The 21,829-nt window shown below is 32.1% G+C and overlaps 1 protein-coding gene across 3 annotated transcripts in view; it reads right to left on the reverse strand.

The window, feature by feature from the left end:
* The window catches only part of BANK1 (B cell scaffold protein with ankyrin repeats 1), a 259,252-nt gene that overhangs the window by 214,123 nt on the left and 23,300 nt on the right, over positions 1 to 21,829 (reverse strand). For all 3 annotated transcript variants that reach the window (XM_016159041.2, XM_036227662.1, XM_036227664.1), the window contains exon 2: positions 17,282 to 17,680. In XM_016159041.2, the coding sequence (XP_016014527.2) occupies positions 17,282 to 17,680 (399 nt within the window). The remainder of the gene's footprint in view (positions 1 to 17,281; positions 17,681 to 21,829) is intronic.

Here is a 21,829-nt window from a genome sequence, read left to right on the forward strand (position 1 = left end):
TAAATATAAATCATGACATGGGGCCTAAGTCATGCAATATGTTAAATTGTGACCATCCTGTTAAATCTAGAATGTAAAGGTGCTTTCCCCCACAACTAAAAATTCGAATGATGAGTCAGGAGAAGATTCTTTACCTATGACAGCATCGGCCTCAGCAAAGCTCATTCTAATTATCGTCATCTCAAGTTTTCATCCCAGATTCGGAAATATAAAATTCCAGACAATATTAAGGACACTCTGATTAGATATAAATATCTATATGTCTAAGAAGTGGAAAATGATCTGGTACTCCCAAAGTACCTTAAAAATTATTTTTTCAAATCCAAACAAAATTTGTCCAGTAGCATATTTATTTGAACTGTGGGTGCTTGAAGTGTCTGACCTACATTACAGCTCTGCCATTTTCTAGTTGCCTATCTTCTTTTGTTTGTATTTTTACTTAAAAATCAGAATGGTACTAGTACCTGAACCTCATTGCTTTTGTGAGGATTAAATTTAAAGTGTGCATAAAGTTCTTATAACACTTAGCTCACAGAAATTCATAGATGAATGTTAGAAAATAAATATTAATATTAGGAATAAAGAAATAGATTGATCATGGACAAATAATGCAAGAGAAGTAATATGTTTTCTCGTCCAAGCACAAATGCCATTTGAAAACTGGACTTTGGAAGGCTGGAGCTAGCGCTCTGACTCAACTTGGTTTTTCCTAGATTCCTCCCCATTTCTGTTACTATGAGTCCTAAACAAATAATATAACATCTCAGGGTCTCAATTACACCACTTGTCAAATAAGAATGTTGGAGAAGATATTGTTTGAGACCATTTTTAACTCTAGAACTGGTCTATGATTTATTTATAAAAAGAGTTTTTTAGAAAAAAATTTTCATATGAAGTACTAGAAAAATTGTCATTATAAATTTATATCTTCTTCCATATTTCATAATAGCTCATCTGTTTATAGCTCATTTCGAAAACACTGTATTTTACTTCTCCCTACATCAATATTTTACACCATTCTGTATTATCATTACCATTTAAATCTATACATCTACATATTAATACTTTGTTTCATTATTTGGATCTGTTTGTCCCAAACTGGAATTGTTCATTACAGTGCAACATTGATTGTGGTGACATTTTCATTTTCTCATGGAATAGTTGTTAATGTAGCATTCTTGAGCCAAAGACAAAATCTGACATCCTGGCCTGTCATTTCACATATTTTATTTTAATTTTTAATTTTTTTAATCTTTTAATTAAAATTACGAGGGTGACATTGGTTAATAAAATTATATAGGTTTCAAATGTCAATTTAATAGTATATCATTTCATATTTTTTAAAAATGTTATTCCCATATTCATTCAGAAGTATAGTCATAACTTGTCACATGCTTTTTGCCTTTTCTTCAAATATATTATAATTTTGTTTTTAAATGACCTAATGTACTTACTTGGCAACTACTCTCTTAACCTTTAAATAGCCTACATGTAACACTATAAGAATTTATCTTTGTAATGAAATATGCCAAAATGTTAACAGCAATTGCCTCTAGGTATAGTCATTCTGAGTGACATTTCTTTCCCGCTTGTATTTTCTGTACTACTCACATTTTTTACAGTGAGCATATATTATTCCTATAATTAGGAAGAATAATTTAATACTTTTAAACATTTTACTTTAGATTTTAAAATTCTTATCCATAATTCAACGTTGGTGTCATGTATTTGTTGAGATCAAATGAACTATAAAATTAAATATTTGAAATTATATACAATTTTTCCTAACAAAGAATGTAGAAAAAATTAATTGCATAACTTTTTTTTCCTAACTTCTAAACAGCTCTGAAAGATTAATTACAGATTTAGACATAAGTCATAATTTCTCATATTTTAAAAGAATGTCATTGAGTTGTGAATTAAAAAAAAATTATTGCATGTGGTTCTAGTCATTGTGACTAATGGAACAATGATTGAGAAAATCCCCTTTGCTTAGAAGCTCCAGACTAGAGAACAGGATGACAGAAGATTGGGTGGCATTCAAGTAGAGTTGAAAAATACATGTTCTCAATTATCATAATGTTAGTCAAATTGAATTCCTGTTGCAGTACTTGAATATAAGAAAGTGTTGAATGAAAGCTAAGCTTCATATGGGAAGCTATTAAAGAGACTGATGAGCATTACTTACATCCCTACAAATACATTTCATAGCATTATGATACCATTAACAGCCCAAAAAAAGTACATATATGGGATGAATTTAAGAAGAGGACTTGTGTTTGATTTCCATCTGCTCCAACATTCCTCGTAATTCAAAAAGAAATCACAATTGCCTAGTAGAGACCAATCATAAAATTTGGATAAATATAGTTCCTGGGAACACATGTGATTCCAACTCTATTATGCAATAAGTAAATGGGCATCTATGAAAATTTCAGCTGTCTGATTATATAGGAATGTTATGGCAATAATAAAAGTAATTTTAAATATTTCATGTGAACTTATGGTGAAAAATATATATCCTCAATATATGAGTATAAGTGAATTCCCATTTGGTGGTATCATAAAATGTCTGACTTTTTAAATTAATTTTTATTTATCAACATAATTTAAATTGTCTATTGCGTTTCTTAGTAAAGAATTAAGTCAAAATATAAGGGCCTATAACTTCATTCCCTATGCAAAATATAAAAATATGGTAAATCGATGTTAAATAAATCATTTTATATCAAGCTGTTAGTCGATCTGATATGATTCTGTGTTCCATCTTCCAGCATAAATTGGAGGATGAGAAAATATTACTGATGTTAAGAAAAAAGAAAGTTTAAAGTGTCTGTGTAGGAAAATTACAGAGACTAGTAAATGGTTGGTTACCAGCTAGAGTAAGGCATGTTTAAGTCAAACACAGCTCATATGTAATATTTCTCTCCAATGGCTCAATCATCACTTGAGAGTGGAGTTCAACAGACCTTAGATTACAGATCTATAGGCTTCAGGACATGGGTTATCTTGACAGGTTTCAGAGCTAGAAATTTGATTCAATCAGAGACAGTAATATTTTGCTTTTTTGCTCTGTACATAGTTTCTTCCCTTTAACACTAGAGTTAATCTTTAGAGAAGCCTTAGAATGGTACTGTTAATACAGCAGATGACCATTTCCCATGTGTAAATGAAACATAAAAACGACAGAAATGAAGAGTAATATGAAACAGTGTACCTTAGTTTTGATTCAAAAAGGGAGGTAGTAAAAATCTCAAATAAAGGACGTTATATTTATAATATAAATATGGTAAAAACTACCTAGTGTTCAAAATGCCATTACTAATATAACTAAAAATATCCTGACCAAATGCCTTCATTGTACTAGTAATAAATCATTTGTAACTACACTCTGGTGTCTAGGACTAGTAAGTTATTAACAATTTTGGTGTTTTTGAGTTTCGATCTTCAATATATATAACAATGACTCCAAAATAACATTAGGAGACAATACAAAATTTAAAAAAGGAGTCTATGGCCATGCCACCCTGAACAAGCCGATCCCGTCTGATTTCGGAGGCTAAGCAGGGTCTGGCCTGGTTAGTACTTGTATGGGAGACCAACTAGGAAGACTAGTTGCTGTTAGGTAAGTGTAAAAAATAAAAAATAAGGGATCGTAAACTGACAAGGTCCTTGCAATTTGTGAGGTCAACCAAGGGTTGCCTCACCCAAAAAAAAAAAAAAAAAAAAAAGGGAACTCAAAAGGATAAACTAATCAAAATTTTAAAAGTATTTTTTTTCAAAGAGAAGTTAAATATGTATCATAAATTGAGGAAAACACCTTGGCATTCCATCTCTGTAGCCTCAGAAAGAGCTGCTTCATTAAATCATGAAAGCCAGAGAAGCTCTGAGACAAAATAAAACACTGTGTAAAGTATCGTATACCTGAACTCACATTTATAACTCAGCCTTTTTGAGTAATATAATTTTCAAACAATCCATCATTTTAATTGGAATTCTGAAGTTATAATGAACTATTAGTTTCTTAGGGAAAGAAAAAAAACAGATATTCAACCCTTGAATATAAAAGTTGTCAGCTAATAATTTTTCAAACCTTCATACTTTCTAGAAATACAAAAACAGTTTTACGGCTTTTGTCCTAAATATTCTAAATTATCATTACACATTTATTTTTAGAATTGATTAATTATCATCTAAATTAGTGAACAATCAACATATGTGTTCTAAGCCATAGTGCTAATTTTCTAAAATATTTTATATAATATTGTACTATGAGCCACTTTGTTTGCTACTCCAAGGCACCTTGACTTTATTCTGTAGGAAATGTAGAGTCCATAACTGAGCATATGTTTCAGAAAAATAGAAAGGACAGAGACAGGCCACCAGTAGCGAACTATAAGAGAAAAGATGATGATCCAGGCTAAAGAGGATGGAGAATGGGAAAATACACATCTCTAAGACAGGGAAATTAATTAAATGAGGGAGAGAAAGAGGTCTCTGTGGTAGTGCTAGGGTGATGGGGAGGTAGTAGTGCTGCCTTTAACTTACACAGGGAACACGTGGACTATTTTTTTTTTATGAAGGGAGGGCAGAACAAAATAATAATTTTACCAATCTGAAGGTGGGAAAAGTGCAAACTACAACAGTGATTTAAGGGAAGAGGTCCATGAGGTCATAATAATTTTCATAATAATACTAAGATGTATTTTGCCTGTGATGGTGCAAAAATTATGGACAGTAAAACAACTGTCAACTAAGCACTAATAATAATACTACCAAATTGTAGTATAAGCTACCATGCACTTGTGGTCAAAGTAAACATTAATTTTGTATAAGAAAAAAGATACCATTGACAACCTTTAGAATGGCTGAAATTAAAAAGTGTTAGTGAGGGTGTTGAACAACTGGAACTCTCAACACTGCTATAGGGAATGCAAAATGGTATAACCACTTTGGAAAACAGTTTTGTAGTTTGTGCTACAACAACTAACGATATTGAGCATCTTTTCATGAGCTAACTTGGATAACTTTTTGATAAAGTATCTATTTAAATATTTTGCCCAGTTTTTTCACTGGATTGTTTTATTATTGTGTTTTGCAAGCTCTCTGTATATTCTGGATACAAGTCCTTTAAGATTGATTTTTCTACTGAGTATGCATAAAATTTCCCTGCTTCTTTGTATGCCGGATAATTTTGATTCACTGTCTGATATGAACTTTACCTTCTTGGGTGCTACATTCCTATACATATTCTTTATGTAACCTTGTTCTGGGGTGCAGTTATACTACTTGAAAAGTTTAATGTTGTTAAGGCTTGCTTTCAAATTTTGTTAGGTAAGGTCAGGACAGTATTTAATCTTGGGCTAGCTTTGCCCCCACTACTCAGGTAGTACCTTTCTAAGTATCCTATCTGCTATCTCTTGGAATAAGGTTTTCCCACTCTTGTTGGTGGGAACAAAAACTACTCCCAGCCCTGACCGAACTCCTGAGATTGTTCCTCTGCTCCAAAACTTCCTCTCTGTGCAACTCTCTCCTCTCCAGCACTCTGCCTTGTAAACTCTAGCTCCCTTAGTCTCCCCGAACCCCCACCTTCATCTTCTGAACTCTCAGAAACCGCTGACTCCACCTGGGTTACCCCTTGCTATATTATGGCCTTGGAATTCTCTCCAGGTAATAAACTGGGGCAATAACAGAACTTACCTGTGTCCTGTCAGGGATGATGTTTCTAAATTGCCTCCTGTCAAACATATGCAAACTATTGTTTCATATAATGTCCACATTTCTTTTTTTACCTATACTGTATCTGAATTATACCATTTGGGCAAGAAGGGAAAGTTGAGTACATGTCTTTTTAATATTCTAGGTGGCAAAATGCATACTGCACTTCTGCTGCATATCGAAGCTCAGTGTTGCTCAAGGAGAAGCACCCATGCAATTCTTTGAGTTGATATTAAAAATTGTCTACCACTCGTCGAGTTTGAGTGTAATGCTAAGAAGAATGTGCCTCTCATTTCTAAATACATATCCAGATGCAGCAGGAATTTATTCACTTACATGTTGCCGAAGCCAGTATGAGAATCTGCCTTCTATTAAATCAGACATTAAAAAGTTTTGCAAAAATGCAAACCAATTAACTTTTCTAACTACTTGATTTCAGTTTTTGAAAATATAACCCTTTTGCATAGAAATGTGTTATTTATGTTAACATGATACATTTATTACTTTTAAGTGAATTAATAAATTTCTTTAAAATTCTACATTTTAATTTCTCACATCATAAAATAATCAGATTTAATTAACATGAACAAAAGCTCTCTGGGGTTCTTGAAAAATTTTAAGCAAATACCGTCGTACTGAGAACAATACATTTAAGAATTGCTAGCCTAGAATTATAGATTTGAAACTTTAGCTTAGAGAAAATGTTTTAAGCCATATCAGTATAAAAGAGCCAAGACAGAAACCTACAAAATATCCTCCCCTTCCTCTAGTTGCTCAACATCTGTGCATTCAATCTGTCCTTAAGACCTATTTATTTTATCCTTTAAGCATCTTTCTAAACTGTCCTCTGGTATACGTCTGCTTGTTAATTCCTTATTCAGGCCCTCATCATTTTTCTCCTATACCACTTCAATATCTTTCTTCCGGTCATTGCAGCCATTATCTGTTTAGCACACCATCAGACTAATCCTTATATAAATCCTTCATAACTTTGCCTGTTTATATCTATCTCATCCATATTTGAAAGGGCTTTGAAATCAGTGCCTTGCACTTAAAACTCAAACTCCATAGAAGGGAGAACAACTCTTCAGATTGCATCTAGCTCAGGCTAGCCTCTTTATACAAGAATGTTTAGACATGAATTATTGTCATTCAAAGCTACATGTAGTTTTCTCAGTGAAATAGATTTGCTCTTGCCTCAAAATAGTTGTTCATTTTGTCACATACCTCCAAAATAGAGGAGTTTAAATGAATAAAAACAAGTAATTGAGCCTTCCCAGAGTCATTTTTTTTCACTATGTATGAGCAACAGACATTACTATAAATATGTGACTAGACAATAGATTTTCTTTTTAATCTGTTAGAATTATGCAATAATAGAATTGACCAGAAATTACCTGGACAGGATGTTTACAAGGCTGAAAACAATCAGCCTATGTAAGGTCTGCACTTTCTGCTCATTGCATTTTCAATTAAGGGAAGATTTAAAGAAAGTTGTAATAGTAACAAATTTCATTGTTACTATTTATGTAATCTATTTACAACCTAAGAGTTTATGAATTGATCTGCAACATTCTTTTTAGCTATATTATCAACATAGTAAAGTCTCTCCTGTCCCAGCCCCTCACAACTCACTATAAATTGGAGGCAAGGGCATTAGAAGAGAGAACATTCAATAAAACTAAAAGTAACCTTAACTTTTAAAAGTAGATTTTATGCCATGTTTTCTCCAAAGACATCTGACTAAAGGCCAGCACACAAAAGCACAGTTATCAGACATCCTTTCCAAAGGGGTTTATTACTAGAAATATAGAACACCACCGTTTCACATATAAGCTTGCCCAAAAGGTATCCCCATGGTGGTAATTCATGGAGGAACTATAACACAAATGTTGCAATTTTATTAATGTGCTCTACCATGCTTATTTCTAATCTGCTGTTATTATAGACATAAATCAGTAAGTTTTCTTATACTGTAAACGCTACTATGAAAAAATTAGTCGTTTCTTGGACACGACACTGAATTCGACTACCTAGTGCAGTGCTATGTATGCTAACAAAACATGAAAATTAATTAAATCATGTATTTTCTACAACGCAATGGGCCTACTTAGTATTTTTTTAAAGTGATTAAATATTAACTATTTCTAAGGAATCCCTCATATAAATATAAATATAACTATCAGTTTTACTGGGATTTTTTAAAAGAATTTTTATTTGAAACATTTTAAAATCACTTTAAAATGGGTTTCCTCTTAAATTGGATTGTCCATATATTTTACATTATCAACCCGCTTCAGCTTCACAGTTGTTTTATTTCAGGAGTGGACAGTAACAATGAAAAATGAAACATGTGATAGTAAAACAAAGAGAAAGGCAGGTTTAGTTGCTTGGTTCAAAGGCACCTGGCAGCCATGTCTCAAGATACATGAAAGAGATTTAAATTAGTTAAAATTTCTAATTGTTCAGGGTCCTTGTTATACTCATAACTGATAACAGTTTTTTTAATTAAAAAATGTTTCTAGTAATCTGTTTACAAAAACATAACAGACTAAAGATTCAGAAGTGTTAATCCCTTTATTTCAAACCTAAAACACTATACATAATAATTTAATAACAATAATTTTTCACTCATGAATAACTAAAGGTGAAGTAAGAAAATTTATCAGAGACCAAAACAATAAATAGGCATAAATTCGTAGTGTTAAGAGAACATATTAGAACTGATATTAGTTCTGAGTTTTTCTGCCCTTCCCGAGTGATACTGAGGACACAATACTGGGGTATGAGCAAAGTGGGAGCGCAGAACAAAAATCTTCTTATAAATGGGGACACCCAAATCTGCAAAAACAAATTATTTTTCTCAGCCTTGACTCTAGGTGGAATAAAAAAGTAGAAAGATTGCTTCTTGAGATTTGTTAAACTAAGAGTATTCACATGGGTTTGGGACCTAGATAAATTCCATCAAAAAAGCTACCAAAAATTTAGTTTAAAGTGGTCCTAGGTGGAAATTCAAGTTCCTGGAAGAAACAATCCTAAATATTTTCTTTAGCAAAATACATTAAAATTGGGTCTCAACAGACTTTTCTAGAAGTTCCACATTACATAGATTAGATTTAAAAAAAGAAAAAACTACTAATAAACAAAAAGTCTAATAGAACCAGTCCAGCAATCCACATATTACTATTTCAGAAAAAGAATATATAATAAATGTTAATATAATAAAAGAAAAAAGGCTGTGAAGAAATCAAAGACTATTCAAAAGGTCAATTTTTGATAAACACTCAAATAGAACTCTTAAAAATGAAAAATGTTATGGCGTGTACTAACTAAAATTAAAGACTCGATAAAGATTTCCAAAGGCATATGACAAACAGCTAAAGAATCTGTTATCCAAAAGAGAAATCTGAAGAAATTAAGTAGAATGAAGCAAGAGGGACAAAAGGAGGGCAGATGTGAAAGGGTGGTTAAGTGACATGCAGAGAGAATGAGAAAGTCATACATGTGTTTAAATCAGGGTTGCAAGAGCTAATTTGAAAAATAGAAAAGAGAGAAGATATTGGAAGGTTTAATGGCTGAACATTTTTCGAATTATGGAAAGACATGGACTCTCGGATCGAAAAACCTCAAATAATTATGTACAGGATAAATTTAAAAATAAATATCTAAACACATTATTATAAAACTGAAGAAACCCAAATATAATAAGATCTTAATAATTGCTGATGAGAAACATAAATTGTCTACAGAATGGTTGTCAGATAACCAACTTTTCGACAGCAACATGGACATGAGAAGACAGTAGAATAATATTTTCAAGGACTGAGAGAAAATAACTGAACTATATCCAGTGAACCTATCCTCAGTAATGATGCAAATAATGCCACTTAATGACAAATAATGCACAAATAGAAATGGATATAGTTTATTACCAAAAGAGCTCACCAAAATAAATTTTTAAAGATATACTTTATGCAAAAGGAAAATGATCTCAGGAAGAGAGTTGAGATGTGAGAAAGAATGGTATATAAAGAATATTGTTAACATGTGATTTAAGCTAAATAAATACTGATTCTCTAAATATCAAAAATATGGAAAAACCTAAGATGGGATAATTATCCTGTAAAGTTGGAAAAGAAGATGACTAGAATTAAAGCATTATGAAAGGTCTTTATATGTACTTTTTTTCAGAAGAAAGTAAAGATAATTAAATGTGATTAATAATTAAAGATTATTGATGATAGTAATTTAATGTCTCAGTTAATTATACATCTTAAAATTTCTAGGATATCACTGAAAGTATAAAGTTGCAAGCAACTGGAATGGGGAAGAACTCAATCTAAAAGGAGGCAAGAAAAAATTTTTTAAAAAAAGAAACAAAAGAGGAAGCAATAAATAAGATGGTAGAATTGAATCCATATGCATCAAGTATTATAATCAATAAATATTAATTAAATTATACATTAAAAGATTAAGAAGTTAAGACTGAATTTTAAAAGTCAAGTTATGTACCATTTATAAATATACACCTAATATATAAAGATAGAGAATACAAAATGATAGTTCCAAATGAAAGAATGTAAAAAGATATAAATATACATAACAAGTTTGATCTAATGGCCCTAAATAATAACACATACCAAATATGGAGATAAGTAGTTTTTTCCAAGCGCACATGGAATATTTTTTAAATAAGTCAAGTGGAACTCAATAAATTTCAAACTGCCCGAATAATGTAGACCACATTGACCATACAACAAAATTTAGAAATTAATGACAAAATTATAAATAAAAGTCCACACTTTAGTTTATTTATAATATTTCTAAAGAATAAATCAAAATAAAATTAGAAAATATGTGGAACTGAATAATAATGAAAAAGTTGTAAGAACTTTTTGAGTATAGATGAAGTAGTTAGAAATTACAGCTTTAAATGTTTACTGTAAAAAGGTAAAATAAAAGATACATATCCAAGTCCTATGCTTTTTAAAATTCAAAGAAAGTAAAAGGAATTAAATTTGTATTAAATGTAATACAAAAATAACTAAAAATGAAAATTATACCATAGAAAATATTTTTTAAAATTCCAAAGGTTATACTTTGAAAGGACAAATGAAATTGATAAATTTCTGGAAAGATTAATTGATATTAAAACAGAGACACAAATAAATGATCTTAGAAATAAAAAGCACAAAATTTCATATACAGCTGACATAATAAAAAAAATGTAAACAATTTTATATCAATAAATTTGAAACCAATTGAAATGAGCAAATTCCTAGGGAAAAAAAAAACAAAAATGATTCAAGTAGAAACCTGAATGGTTCCAAAACTCGTAAATATATTCAACTGAAACCTTCAAATAACAGTTCATTCACAATGGAAAAAGTAATCTGGAGTCCAAACTCACATAGCGCACAGAATTAATTCCAGATGGATGTCATACTTTAATGAGAAAGTCAAAAGTTTCAAATGTTAGAAGATATATGTATGACCTAGGAAAGACAAAGATTTCTTAGACAGGATATATAAACAGTAAACTAAAAGAAAAATAGTGATGTGTGTGTGTGTGTGTGTGTGTGTGTGTGTGTGTGTATCAAGAGCTTCTGTTTATTAAAATTATTACCTATAAGAAGTATTTCCTAGTCTGGTATCCAATTCAGAATTATATATATTGTACATAATTTTTGTATAACTTTAGATTCCTTTAATCTAGAATAATAACATCCTTTCTTTTAGTTTCTTGACCTTAATATTTTTGAAGAATACAAAAACATTTCGTGGAATCTCCTTTAGTTTAGGTTTGTCTGATATTCCCTCATGATTACATTAAGCTTATATATTCTTGACATGAATATCACAGTATATCTTTCATCATTAACAAAATGAAGAGCCCAACTGATTCAAAAAAACATTTATAAACCTGCACTTAAAAACACACTTTGTATTCTTTTGTTATTTTTTGGATGTTTATAAAACTGAAATGTTTTAGGAAGAAAGTTACCACCATTACATTTTTTAAAAGAAAAAGCAATAGGGAGAAGAAAAAGAATTGTCAAAAATAATTACAAAGAAGGTAATGAGAGTCATGAGTAAACAATAATAAATATTTAATAGAATTAGAGATGAGTAAAACATTTTTCAAGCAGAAATGATCTGAAATGAATTCATTGATAAAGCAGCTTTTCAGGTGACCTTGAAAGATAACTGGGATTTTGACTGGACATATGCAGATGAGTACCCCAATAAAGAGGGTAGCATTAGAACAATGGTATGAAGGCAGAAATGGTAGACTGTGTATGTTCAGTGGCTGCTGAGGCAGTTACCCTAGTGTACAGCATGTGCCTACACTAAAGACAGAAATGACATCTATGCTGGAGCCATACATTCAAGGAGCTGAAAGACCATGCAAAAAAGGATGGACTTCATTTGAAAGGCCATAAGACGTCATCATGAACCAGAGCTCTTACAACAGTAAATAGCTCAGATGGAAGGAAAGGAAAACAAATACTTCTTTACCATTTGTTTCTGACGTTTTGTTTTCCCAAAAACTATACTGTTACCTTGCTATTCTTCATTTTAGGCTTCTTCTTTTATGCTTAGTGAAGCTAAACATTTGAAGTCCTTGGTTTGGTAATATGAAAACAAAATTAAAATGTTAAGATTGTTCGTGAAAGAATTAGCAGCTTTCCTGTCATAATTACATCAACCATTTGAAAATGAAGAAAATAGAAAAATATGAAACTGAAATATAAAATATAAATATTGTACTTTCGCATAAATATGAAAATAGAATAAAGCTTGGAGAGGGCTGACTCTACTGTTGAAAGCAAACCAGAGTGCCTGAAAGGGTCCAAAGGCAAAGAATACAAGGATAAAGAACAGAGAACAAAGGAGGAAGGAGACCCAGTGGATGTGCCCTGATCACAGAAACTGGTAAACTTTATTTTTAAGGAGAGAATTTATAAACAACAAAGTACACAGTGGTAACACTCAGAAATATTAGTTGTTTTTATATAAATTTGAGATCAGATTATTTCTATTAAATATAAACAATGCTGTATGAAACTATATATTTGGAAAAACTAGAAGGAGAAAATGAGCTAAAGATCCAAAATAAAGAAAGAAATAGAAGACAGTAAAAGGAAGAAATATAATCTACATGGTTATGTCACACATAGAATGGCAGAAAACATGTGTAGGTTTGTATTACTATTAATTTGGAAATTAAGGAGACAGAAATCTTAAAGTCCCTAATAGGATATAAAATACTTGAAAACAAAAATTTAAAAATCAGATTAAATCTGAAGTACTGTTTTTTTATCTTTTTTAATCTTAAAAACTTTTCTCTAGAACCTTGATTAATTATATCTTTCTCTTTCATTAAGTTTCATAAAATTTCCTGATTTTTCTTTCTTATGTGAATATATTAGAACGTTTAATTATTTCTATGACTTCCCTGACATTTTTATTATTCTCTTTATCATCTCATGTTTCTGAGTAATAAGTTTCCTTTCTTCTTTGTATAATTTCTCTGTGAGATAAAGGAATGGTAGCAAAAAGACACTAATAATTAAATTCCACATATTTTGTTCTATTTCACCCATTTTTTGAAAGCTAGTGTTTATGTATTCAACACAAATAACAATATGAAACAAAATATTTAGCATACCACGTAAGCTGTTTATTCAAACAAAATTTTTATTGCATAGACTATAGCTACTAGTCCTGGTTTTGTGAAGAAACACAACCCATACATAAAAGTTACTTTATGCATGTTTTTCAAATTGCTTAAAGATATACATTCTGATTGCATGCTTGTAGTTCAGACAATTTTATTATCTTTGAAAATGTTTTCCCACACACATTATTGTATTTGCCATTTGGTAGGTGTATCTAAATTACTCTAAGAAGTCAGAGCCTAAAACTTGAATGTGAGAAGATGAGAGCTAACAATGTCTTGAAAATAATCCTATGTTTTCCATAAAGTGTAATCTTTTTTTCCTATCAAATATCAAAAAGAATATAATTTAAAGATACAGTAGAAAACCACTGACATATCCACTCAAAGGTACTCATTATAAAACAAAGTAACCAAAATGACAAACGTTGTTCTTCAATATTTTTACATAATAGTTACATCAAATTTAAGTGGCCAAAACAACTTGAGTTCTTCACAGAAACAGAAATGTTAGGTTTGTAGAACCACTCAAAATTTTGCCACCAATATAAACTGCCCCTCTGTCTCAGGGAAGAAAATAATCAAACAATTACTTGTGCTTTATGTGTATTTTACTGTATATTTTTTCATTATATCTAATAGTAACATTTTTCCTTTTCAACCAAAAAAAAAAAAAGAAGAAGAAGAAGAAGCAGCAGCCTTAATTCCCTTGGAGGATATGAGAAAGAGAGGGAGAAAGAAAGAGTGAGAGAGAATAAGAAACTCGAGGACTGTCAGTTTGAAAATTGTAACGTAGAGTCAATATTTCCCCTTTTTATTCCCGGAAATCATTCCAAAGCACAGAGAATGAGAAACAATTATGCAAATGCTCCATTTATCAAAAATAGGAAACAGTGAAATCCTAGACCTTCAGATCAATGGAATGGTTCCAAAAGCAGTAAATATTGAGCAAAAGAGTGTGCAGGAAGAAACAGAGAAAAGAAATCTTAAAGAAATAATCGAGATACTGCAGATTTCAAAAAGAGCTAGAAACAGACCTCCCTCTAAGGTTAAGGGCCATGCTTTATTATACTGTAGACATGATGCAACGGTTTCAGGTAGAGGCATCTGCAGAAGCAGTTTAGTTCCAAAAAAGCAGAGAAAGTGAGGCTAAATGAGGAACTATGCAGAAAAGATGTATTTGTAGAAAGCAATCTATATTTGTGGAAACAGAGAAGTAAAGTCTCATTGTGGGAAAAAAAATAACAAACAAAACAAATAACAAAAACAACATTGCGTATCTCCATTGGCTAGACCAAGAAAAACTTATTTTGTTTAGTAGTCCAAAAGAAAAACTGGATCAGCACAGGATCTATATAAAAATATTACAAGAGAAAGAGAAAAAAGAAAACCAATGGCATATCAAGAACATACACTAAAAATATGTGGCCATCAAAGAAGTAAAAAATGGTGATCAAACATTTCATTATGAATTTTTAAAATGTAATGTTTATCAACCACCTCTTTGAAGTAATTCTATAGTACAGAAATGCAAGATATCAAGAGAAGTTAGCAAGAGAAGAACAAGAGATAAATTGTAAATTTACAATACTCAACCAAATAATATAATTGAAAACAGTAAAAGCACCATAAAAATCAAGAAGAAATTGGAAGTAATATGGGGGAAAAGAGAGTACTGAAAGCCTAAGAAGGTGGCAAATATGGAAGTGATAAATACAAACTAAGTAAATGATATTAATAAAGAATCAAAAAGAATTAGAGAGTAATTATTGAGTGCATCGCAGATAAAATTAATCCAATCTACACATAAAAGGAATCCCTGAAAAAAGAAACCGTAATAATAAGATAGAGCAAATATTTAAAGATATAAGTCAAGAAATTGTTCCTGCAATAAAAGAAGACTTGTACATCTTGGGGGTAAAATAACAAATACTAAAAAAATAACCAGGTCCCTAGGCAAAATAGTCCAGAACAGTCAGTGCAAGGGAAAATAGTCTAGTAAAGTCACTAGGCTTCAACTATAAATGAAGAATCCTTAAGACAGCCACGCAAATGAGAATTTCCTAAATTCTCCAATGCTAGAAGAAAGAAGAACAACATGGTCCTCAGCCAAACTACTTCAAGCATAAGGTAAAAGACAAATACTTTTGAACATGCAAGATTTTAGAAACACTGCTTCCAAGAGCTCTTCCTCAGGAATCTATGTCAGATGACTTATCCAACCAAAAGATGATTTAAAAATGACACAGACTTGCCGACAGCATAAGCTCCTGCTTGAAGCAAATCCTCCCCCAGTGGACACTGGATCCTTGCAAACGATTGTAGCTCTGGACAGCTTGACTGCAACCTCATGAGATACCCTGATCCAGAGCCTTCCAGCTAAGCCACTCCTGGATTTGTCAACCCTGGAAACTATGATAGAACCATTGTTTGTTGTTTTAAGTTGCTACATTTTAGGGTAACTTGTTAGGCAACAATAAAGAACTAAAACAAGGCTTGAAATGTATTGAATTTGAAGAGATTGGAATGCTGGAAAAGAGGAGAAGGATTTTTTAAAGAGAGTTGTTGATGTATTGTGATTCCTGCCATTTCCCCATTTGGGAGTCTCAGGGATATCACCATCCTCAAGCATAGTGACAAGGGCTTCCAGTATACCATTTGGGACTGATGTATGTTCTCTGGATTTGTAGAACACCAAAACTCATGCTAGATCTATGTTTGGAACTGGTTAAGAGGCTGTGGCTGTATTGCTGCTGTGGGCAGGATGGCTATCACTACACTGGGAATGGCTTGCATATGTATAGTTTGTCAGGGCAAATGACAAATGAATGGTTTTATAGATGGATTAGATCAGGCGAGAGAAAGAGCCAGTCAGGAGACATCTCAGAGGACTTTGATCAAAAGAGACATGAGGGAGCCACAGAAAGCAACAGTAAGAATTACATGGGGGTAAACTACCACGACTAGATGCTTAAAGGAGAGGAAGCATTTGTTTCATTAAAGAACTGCGGGTGGGACATCCTCGGTGAATGAGGGAATCACCAAAGAACCCAGAAATACACTCCAAGAAAAAGAACCAACACTTAATATCTGATACAACCAGTAGAAAATAAGAACCCCACTTCTTCCCTGTAGGAGGGGAAATCATAGTGGGGACACTGGGAGTTAAAGCCAAAATGCAGGCTGAGAAAACCAGAGAAAAAGCTGACCACATTACCCCTCTCGTACCAAGCCCGAAGCAGAAGGGAACTGGGGAAAGGAGGAGCTTTAATGTTAGAAAGCTTCAGAGTTTAGACAATTACATGGAACTGTTGTTAATTAATAAAGGACACCTTATGTTCTGCTCTTTAACATAATGGCTATGTGATTATGACTAAATTTGTTATTTAAAATTAGTAAAAAGAACAGTATTTCATACCATAGTAATAGATATCACACACTTATCAACACAATAAAAGCTCTATAATTCTAACTCGGACCTTCAAACCTTGGACTGCTACTGAGAGGTAACAATACTATACAGATAATATTAATTCAAGCCTCTCTGGTTAGGTAAGAAACTAGCTTCCAGAACGAAACTGACATATGGCAGCATAGCAAACCATTTTTGTTCTACCTAGTGTGGTCTCATATAGGCTGCCCTAAAGAAGGTATATAGAACCATTTTTAGAACAACCAACAAGCCTCCACTGGAATACAGCTGAAAATTAAAACCTTCATGCATTCTGAGAAAAGGGTAATACACTGTTAAATAAAGTAGGGTTTCATTTTTCTTTCATTCTAACAACAACTAGTTATTGGTTCAAAAAATCTTGTGATTTTTTAATTATAAAAATAGACAAAAACACATTTAAACAGATAAAAAAGATTTGGCAACACTACCTCCAAATATGATGCTCTCGACTACAGAGATGTAGTCTTCCGGCCCCTGCTCGACTGAGATCTCCCATCCGCCTCCAGAGATATTTAATAGTTTGTAGAGCTGATCTGAACTCTCCACCCCACACAGTAGGGTAACCACACTTTCTGGAAAATGAAGTATCTTTTCCAGAAACTGACATTTCTTTGGAGTTAGGTCTTTAAGCAGACTATTTGATAATATCAAAAGTTTACATGTGTAGGAATTTAAACTCAGCAACTCCAAATCCCGAAGAGAGTAATTCTCCAAGTGATACAACAGGATTGCTTCCCTTTTCACGACATGTAAAAAAACTTCCCTCAAGTACAGAGCCCATTCCTCGGCATCTTCTTCAAATAGCATTATGATGTCTTTTGGGTTTTCTGGAAAAAGAGAAAATAATATATTAATTTTCTTAAATTTTAACTGTTAACAGAAGTTATATTATTTCTCAGAAAGTTGAACGTACTCCTTAGGGAATATATCTGCATGTATGAGAGACTAATAATATAATTCACACTGTCCCCATCACATGGGATTAAACAACTCCTTCACATTCAACATGGTTCATGCTTTGTGTAAGTAAGTCTACAATGTACTCACAGTACAAACGTGAATCTAGGAAGTGAGAGGCCTAGTGGTAGAATGGAAAGAATACTCTGTGGGTTAGGGGCACTGGGCTACCAGGCATGGCTCTCCCAGTAACCACAATTTTACCTAGATTATGATATTTAACCCCTTTGAGCCATTGTTTCTCACACCAAGTGAAGGTTTTAAAAAATAAGGCCTACCTAATGAATCGGGTTAATCTGAGGAGAAATGAGAGAATATACATTAGAGAACATTAAGATCTTCCTTCCAAGTAAAGATGGGTATATAAAGATAGGTTACAGAAATTTTCATGCCCAGAAAACCAATAAAATAAAACTTTTTTAAATAATAAATTCAATAGAAAAAAAAACAAATAAAGCAGATGTTATTTCATGTAATAAACTAAAAAATTGATTCTGATGAAATAAATAGAAGGTTCTGGTGGGGCAGTACTAATCCTAAACTTATCTCCCACTCTCTAGAACTAGTACTGATGAAAAAATTTGAGTCACCAAAACTACCAGGTTTTTTCATGATATAAATATCATCTATGAGGACAGAAGTTTTCTCTTTCGATTCACATATTCCTACACAATTCTTAGTGCTATCTCTTGAACAGATATTTCACAAAATTTTAAAAATATATTTACATACAGAATGAGAAAACAAACATCTGGCAGAAAACATATGGGAATCATACACTAGTGATATACAAATCATCGGTATAGTTGTTATTCCCCAGGTAGTGGCTCACCCAGACAGAATGCTGAATACTTGTTGAACAAACACAAACCTAGTGTCATAATTCAGCATTTTCATGTTTGATGAACAGTAGAGGAAGAGTTTCTTTATAACAAGCAAGAGTAACTCGTATAGTTACGAAATAACTGTGGTAAACATAAAACTTATAATAATTTAAATTATTGAGTACTTAAAATAAACTAGGACTCCTAGTGTTTTACATATGTTATTCACTTAATTCTCAAAGATACCCTTTTAAGGTACTAATATTATTCTCATTTTACAGATGGTAAAATGAAATTGGTTTTGGAATTAGGATTCCAATGCAGGCAGTCTGATCCTACAGTCTGTACTTTTAACCTCAAACAGCAGAGGACAAAATAACACTATTTAAAATATCAAAATATACTCTTTGTAGTGATAAGAGCTACATTAGCCAATATTAAGCAGCCTATAAATTAATCTTAAGTATGCAAAGTATGTGACAGCTTACTGGGAATCCGGTTTCTTCTTAAGAAAAAAGATACTCCAAGGGTATTGTTATTTATGATGAATTTATAAAACTTCCTTCTCCACTCTAAAATTTAAATCAATAAAATTATAGAACAAGACATGAGGGTATATTAAAGTACAGAATAAATATTCTCATATTACATAGTTAGATATGACACTGCAATAGAAAGACAATAGGAAATGAATTCTAGTGACAATCACAAACTATCTCCCAGAACTATCCAAGAAAATTAGATGAGGTAGCCTTTCTCAATATGCTCTGGCCATTTTTTTCTTATGTTGCAATCGAGTTTTCCTTTTAAATTTGTATTTAATTTATACTTAGTCAATATCTCTATTTGACAGTTTTCAAAAACCTGAAGATTAGCATTAAATGTCATCCCTTCTTTTTCTATAGATTAAAACATTTTGGTCTTTGAAACTTTCATTTTCTCAATTATTATTTCCTAAGGCTTTCCATGTACCAGGTATGTTTCTAAGCATTTAACATGCATTACTTTATTTAATATTCATAAACTGCATGAAGTTGGCCTTGTTCTTATTTTACTGATAATCACATTAAGCCTCAGCGAGGTAAGGTAACTTGTCAGGGCCATGAAGATAGTAATTGGTATTTCTGCTGCCTTCTAACCTTTTTGTATGAAACTGTGTTGAGTCAAAATATAAAAGTTAATAAAAGTCCTTTTCATAGCCATCGTTTTATTCTCCCTTATCCTAGAAAATACAAGCTCGTGCTTGAGTAACATCTGAACTGCAGACCCAACAATAGTTCTCTATGAATTCTCAAGAGGAACCTACTTGCCTTGCAATGTACTTTCTTTTATAAACTTGAACTACATCAAATGTAAATCATTATGCTTCACATTTGAGGAGGTGTATTGTTATTAAATTTGGCCAATTTTTATAGGCTGTGAAATGAAACAATAAATGATGAACCTGAAATATAGAAACACAAAATTGTCATTCCTGAAAAACCTTCATCAAAATAAAGAGAAATTGCTATTGAAGATGCAATTAAGGTCTGAAAGTATATTTACAATGTAAATATCCAGCCTAGCAACATAAAGTAAATGATAGTATTATACAATGGTAGGAACAAAATATAGACATTTAATTTTTATAAATTTGCTATAGACTGTTCTTTCAGATTCCACAATAATCTTATTTATCTTGCAACAATGCTGTAACAAATTCTTAAACTTAAAGGTAATTTATATCAATAATTGATATCAATAACTGCTTTTGCACTGAGAACAGATTATACCACACATTGCCAAAAGAATGAGACTGATCATAAATCAAAATCCTTCCTGTTACATATTCACAGCTTCAAATGGAATTTTTTTTTCTTTTTGAATAAGGTCCTATCTCTTACCCATGTTGATTGTGCATAATGAAGAAATATTACATGATATATCTTTTCAATATTATAGTTTTTTCTAACTGGTAACAGAAGTGTAGAAGAAAACAGAAAATTATAAAGAAATGATTTGCAGCCATAATGGACTCGGTAGTGATAAATACGAACATTAATCTTGATATGATTATACACACACATTTCTCCTCCACGAATGTTGGTTAATTTCACTTATTCATAGTGACAAAAGGTACTAGGTGTTTTCTGTATATATCCATGTATTGGAGCTGTGCACATTTCACATCTTCCTGGGCCACCAGTTTGTTTAGTGGTCAGTTGTTAGGCACACTGACCATTTCCAACCTCTGCTTACTACCTGAGGACTTTCTCGGGAGCTGAGGGCACTGCCTCGGCCTATGTACTTGCTTCACAGCTCAAAGGTGCTGGGAATTTAGTGCACGGAGAGCTGGGTGGGGCTGGGGGAAGCAACTTTCAGTCAATGAGTGATGGAAATCAATGTGTAAATAACTCAGCTTCATCATCTTCAGTGGAACAATTCTGAAATTTGTTCTAGACAGTAATAAGTGCTATTAAATTATAACTGTTCATCACATTATTCTGCTTATCATATACATTATTGGCTTTTCTCCCTTTTCTTATCTCACATTCCTCATTTTCTCACTCACACTTCATGAGTTCATGCTCTAAATAAACTACCTGTATTCATGTCTATTTCTCAGAGTTTTCATCAAAAGAAATCTCTGTATACATATATGTTAATTAACTTAGTTATTTCTTTCAAATACAGATTTTAGATCTGTGAGGTTCTAACATGTTTCAAATACTTAATTCAAGTTTGTGGAATTAAGTATTCAATTTCTGCAATGTTCATCTCCTTTTCTGCCTTTTATTGCCATTATTCTATAGATTAGAGAATCTAAAACATCATTGACCACAAGATAGCCCATTACATGATATTCCTCTAAGAAAAAAGTACTAGGTCAAATAAACCATAATATACCACAAATTTTAAGATGAATTCTGATTTCAGAGAATGCGACTAGCCCCAAATAAAAAAACATTGTAAGAATCAATTAAGTATGGTAGCAGAATCTCTCAAGTGCTTCTCATTTCTCCAGTTCATACTCAGGAATGATCTCCTTAGGACTTGAATATTTTCCATAATCTCTCCAGACTGACTCACCCTCTGTGGATTATATTACCCAGGCTCTCATGCTCACTCCAGTAGAAAGCATCATCAGAACATCAGAAGGTGAGAAAAAAAAAAGATAGGGTAGTTTACTGGCCCTCTCATTCACCCTGCTCATCC

Source organism: Rousettus aegyptiacus, unplaced genomic scaffold, assembly GCF_014176215.1.
Source record: "Rousettus aegyptiacus isolate mRouAeg1 unplaced genomic scaffold, mRouAeg1.p scaffold_m13_p_10, whole genome shotgun sequence".
In the NCBI taxonomy this organism is placed as follows: domain Eukaryota; kingdom Metazoa; phylum Chordata; class Mammalia; order Chiroptera; family Pteropodidae; genus Rousettus; species Rousettus aegyptiacus.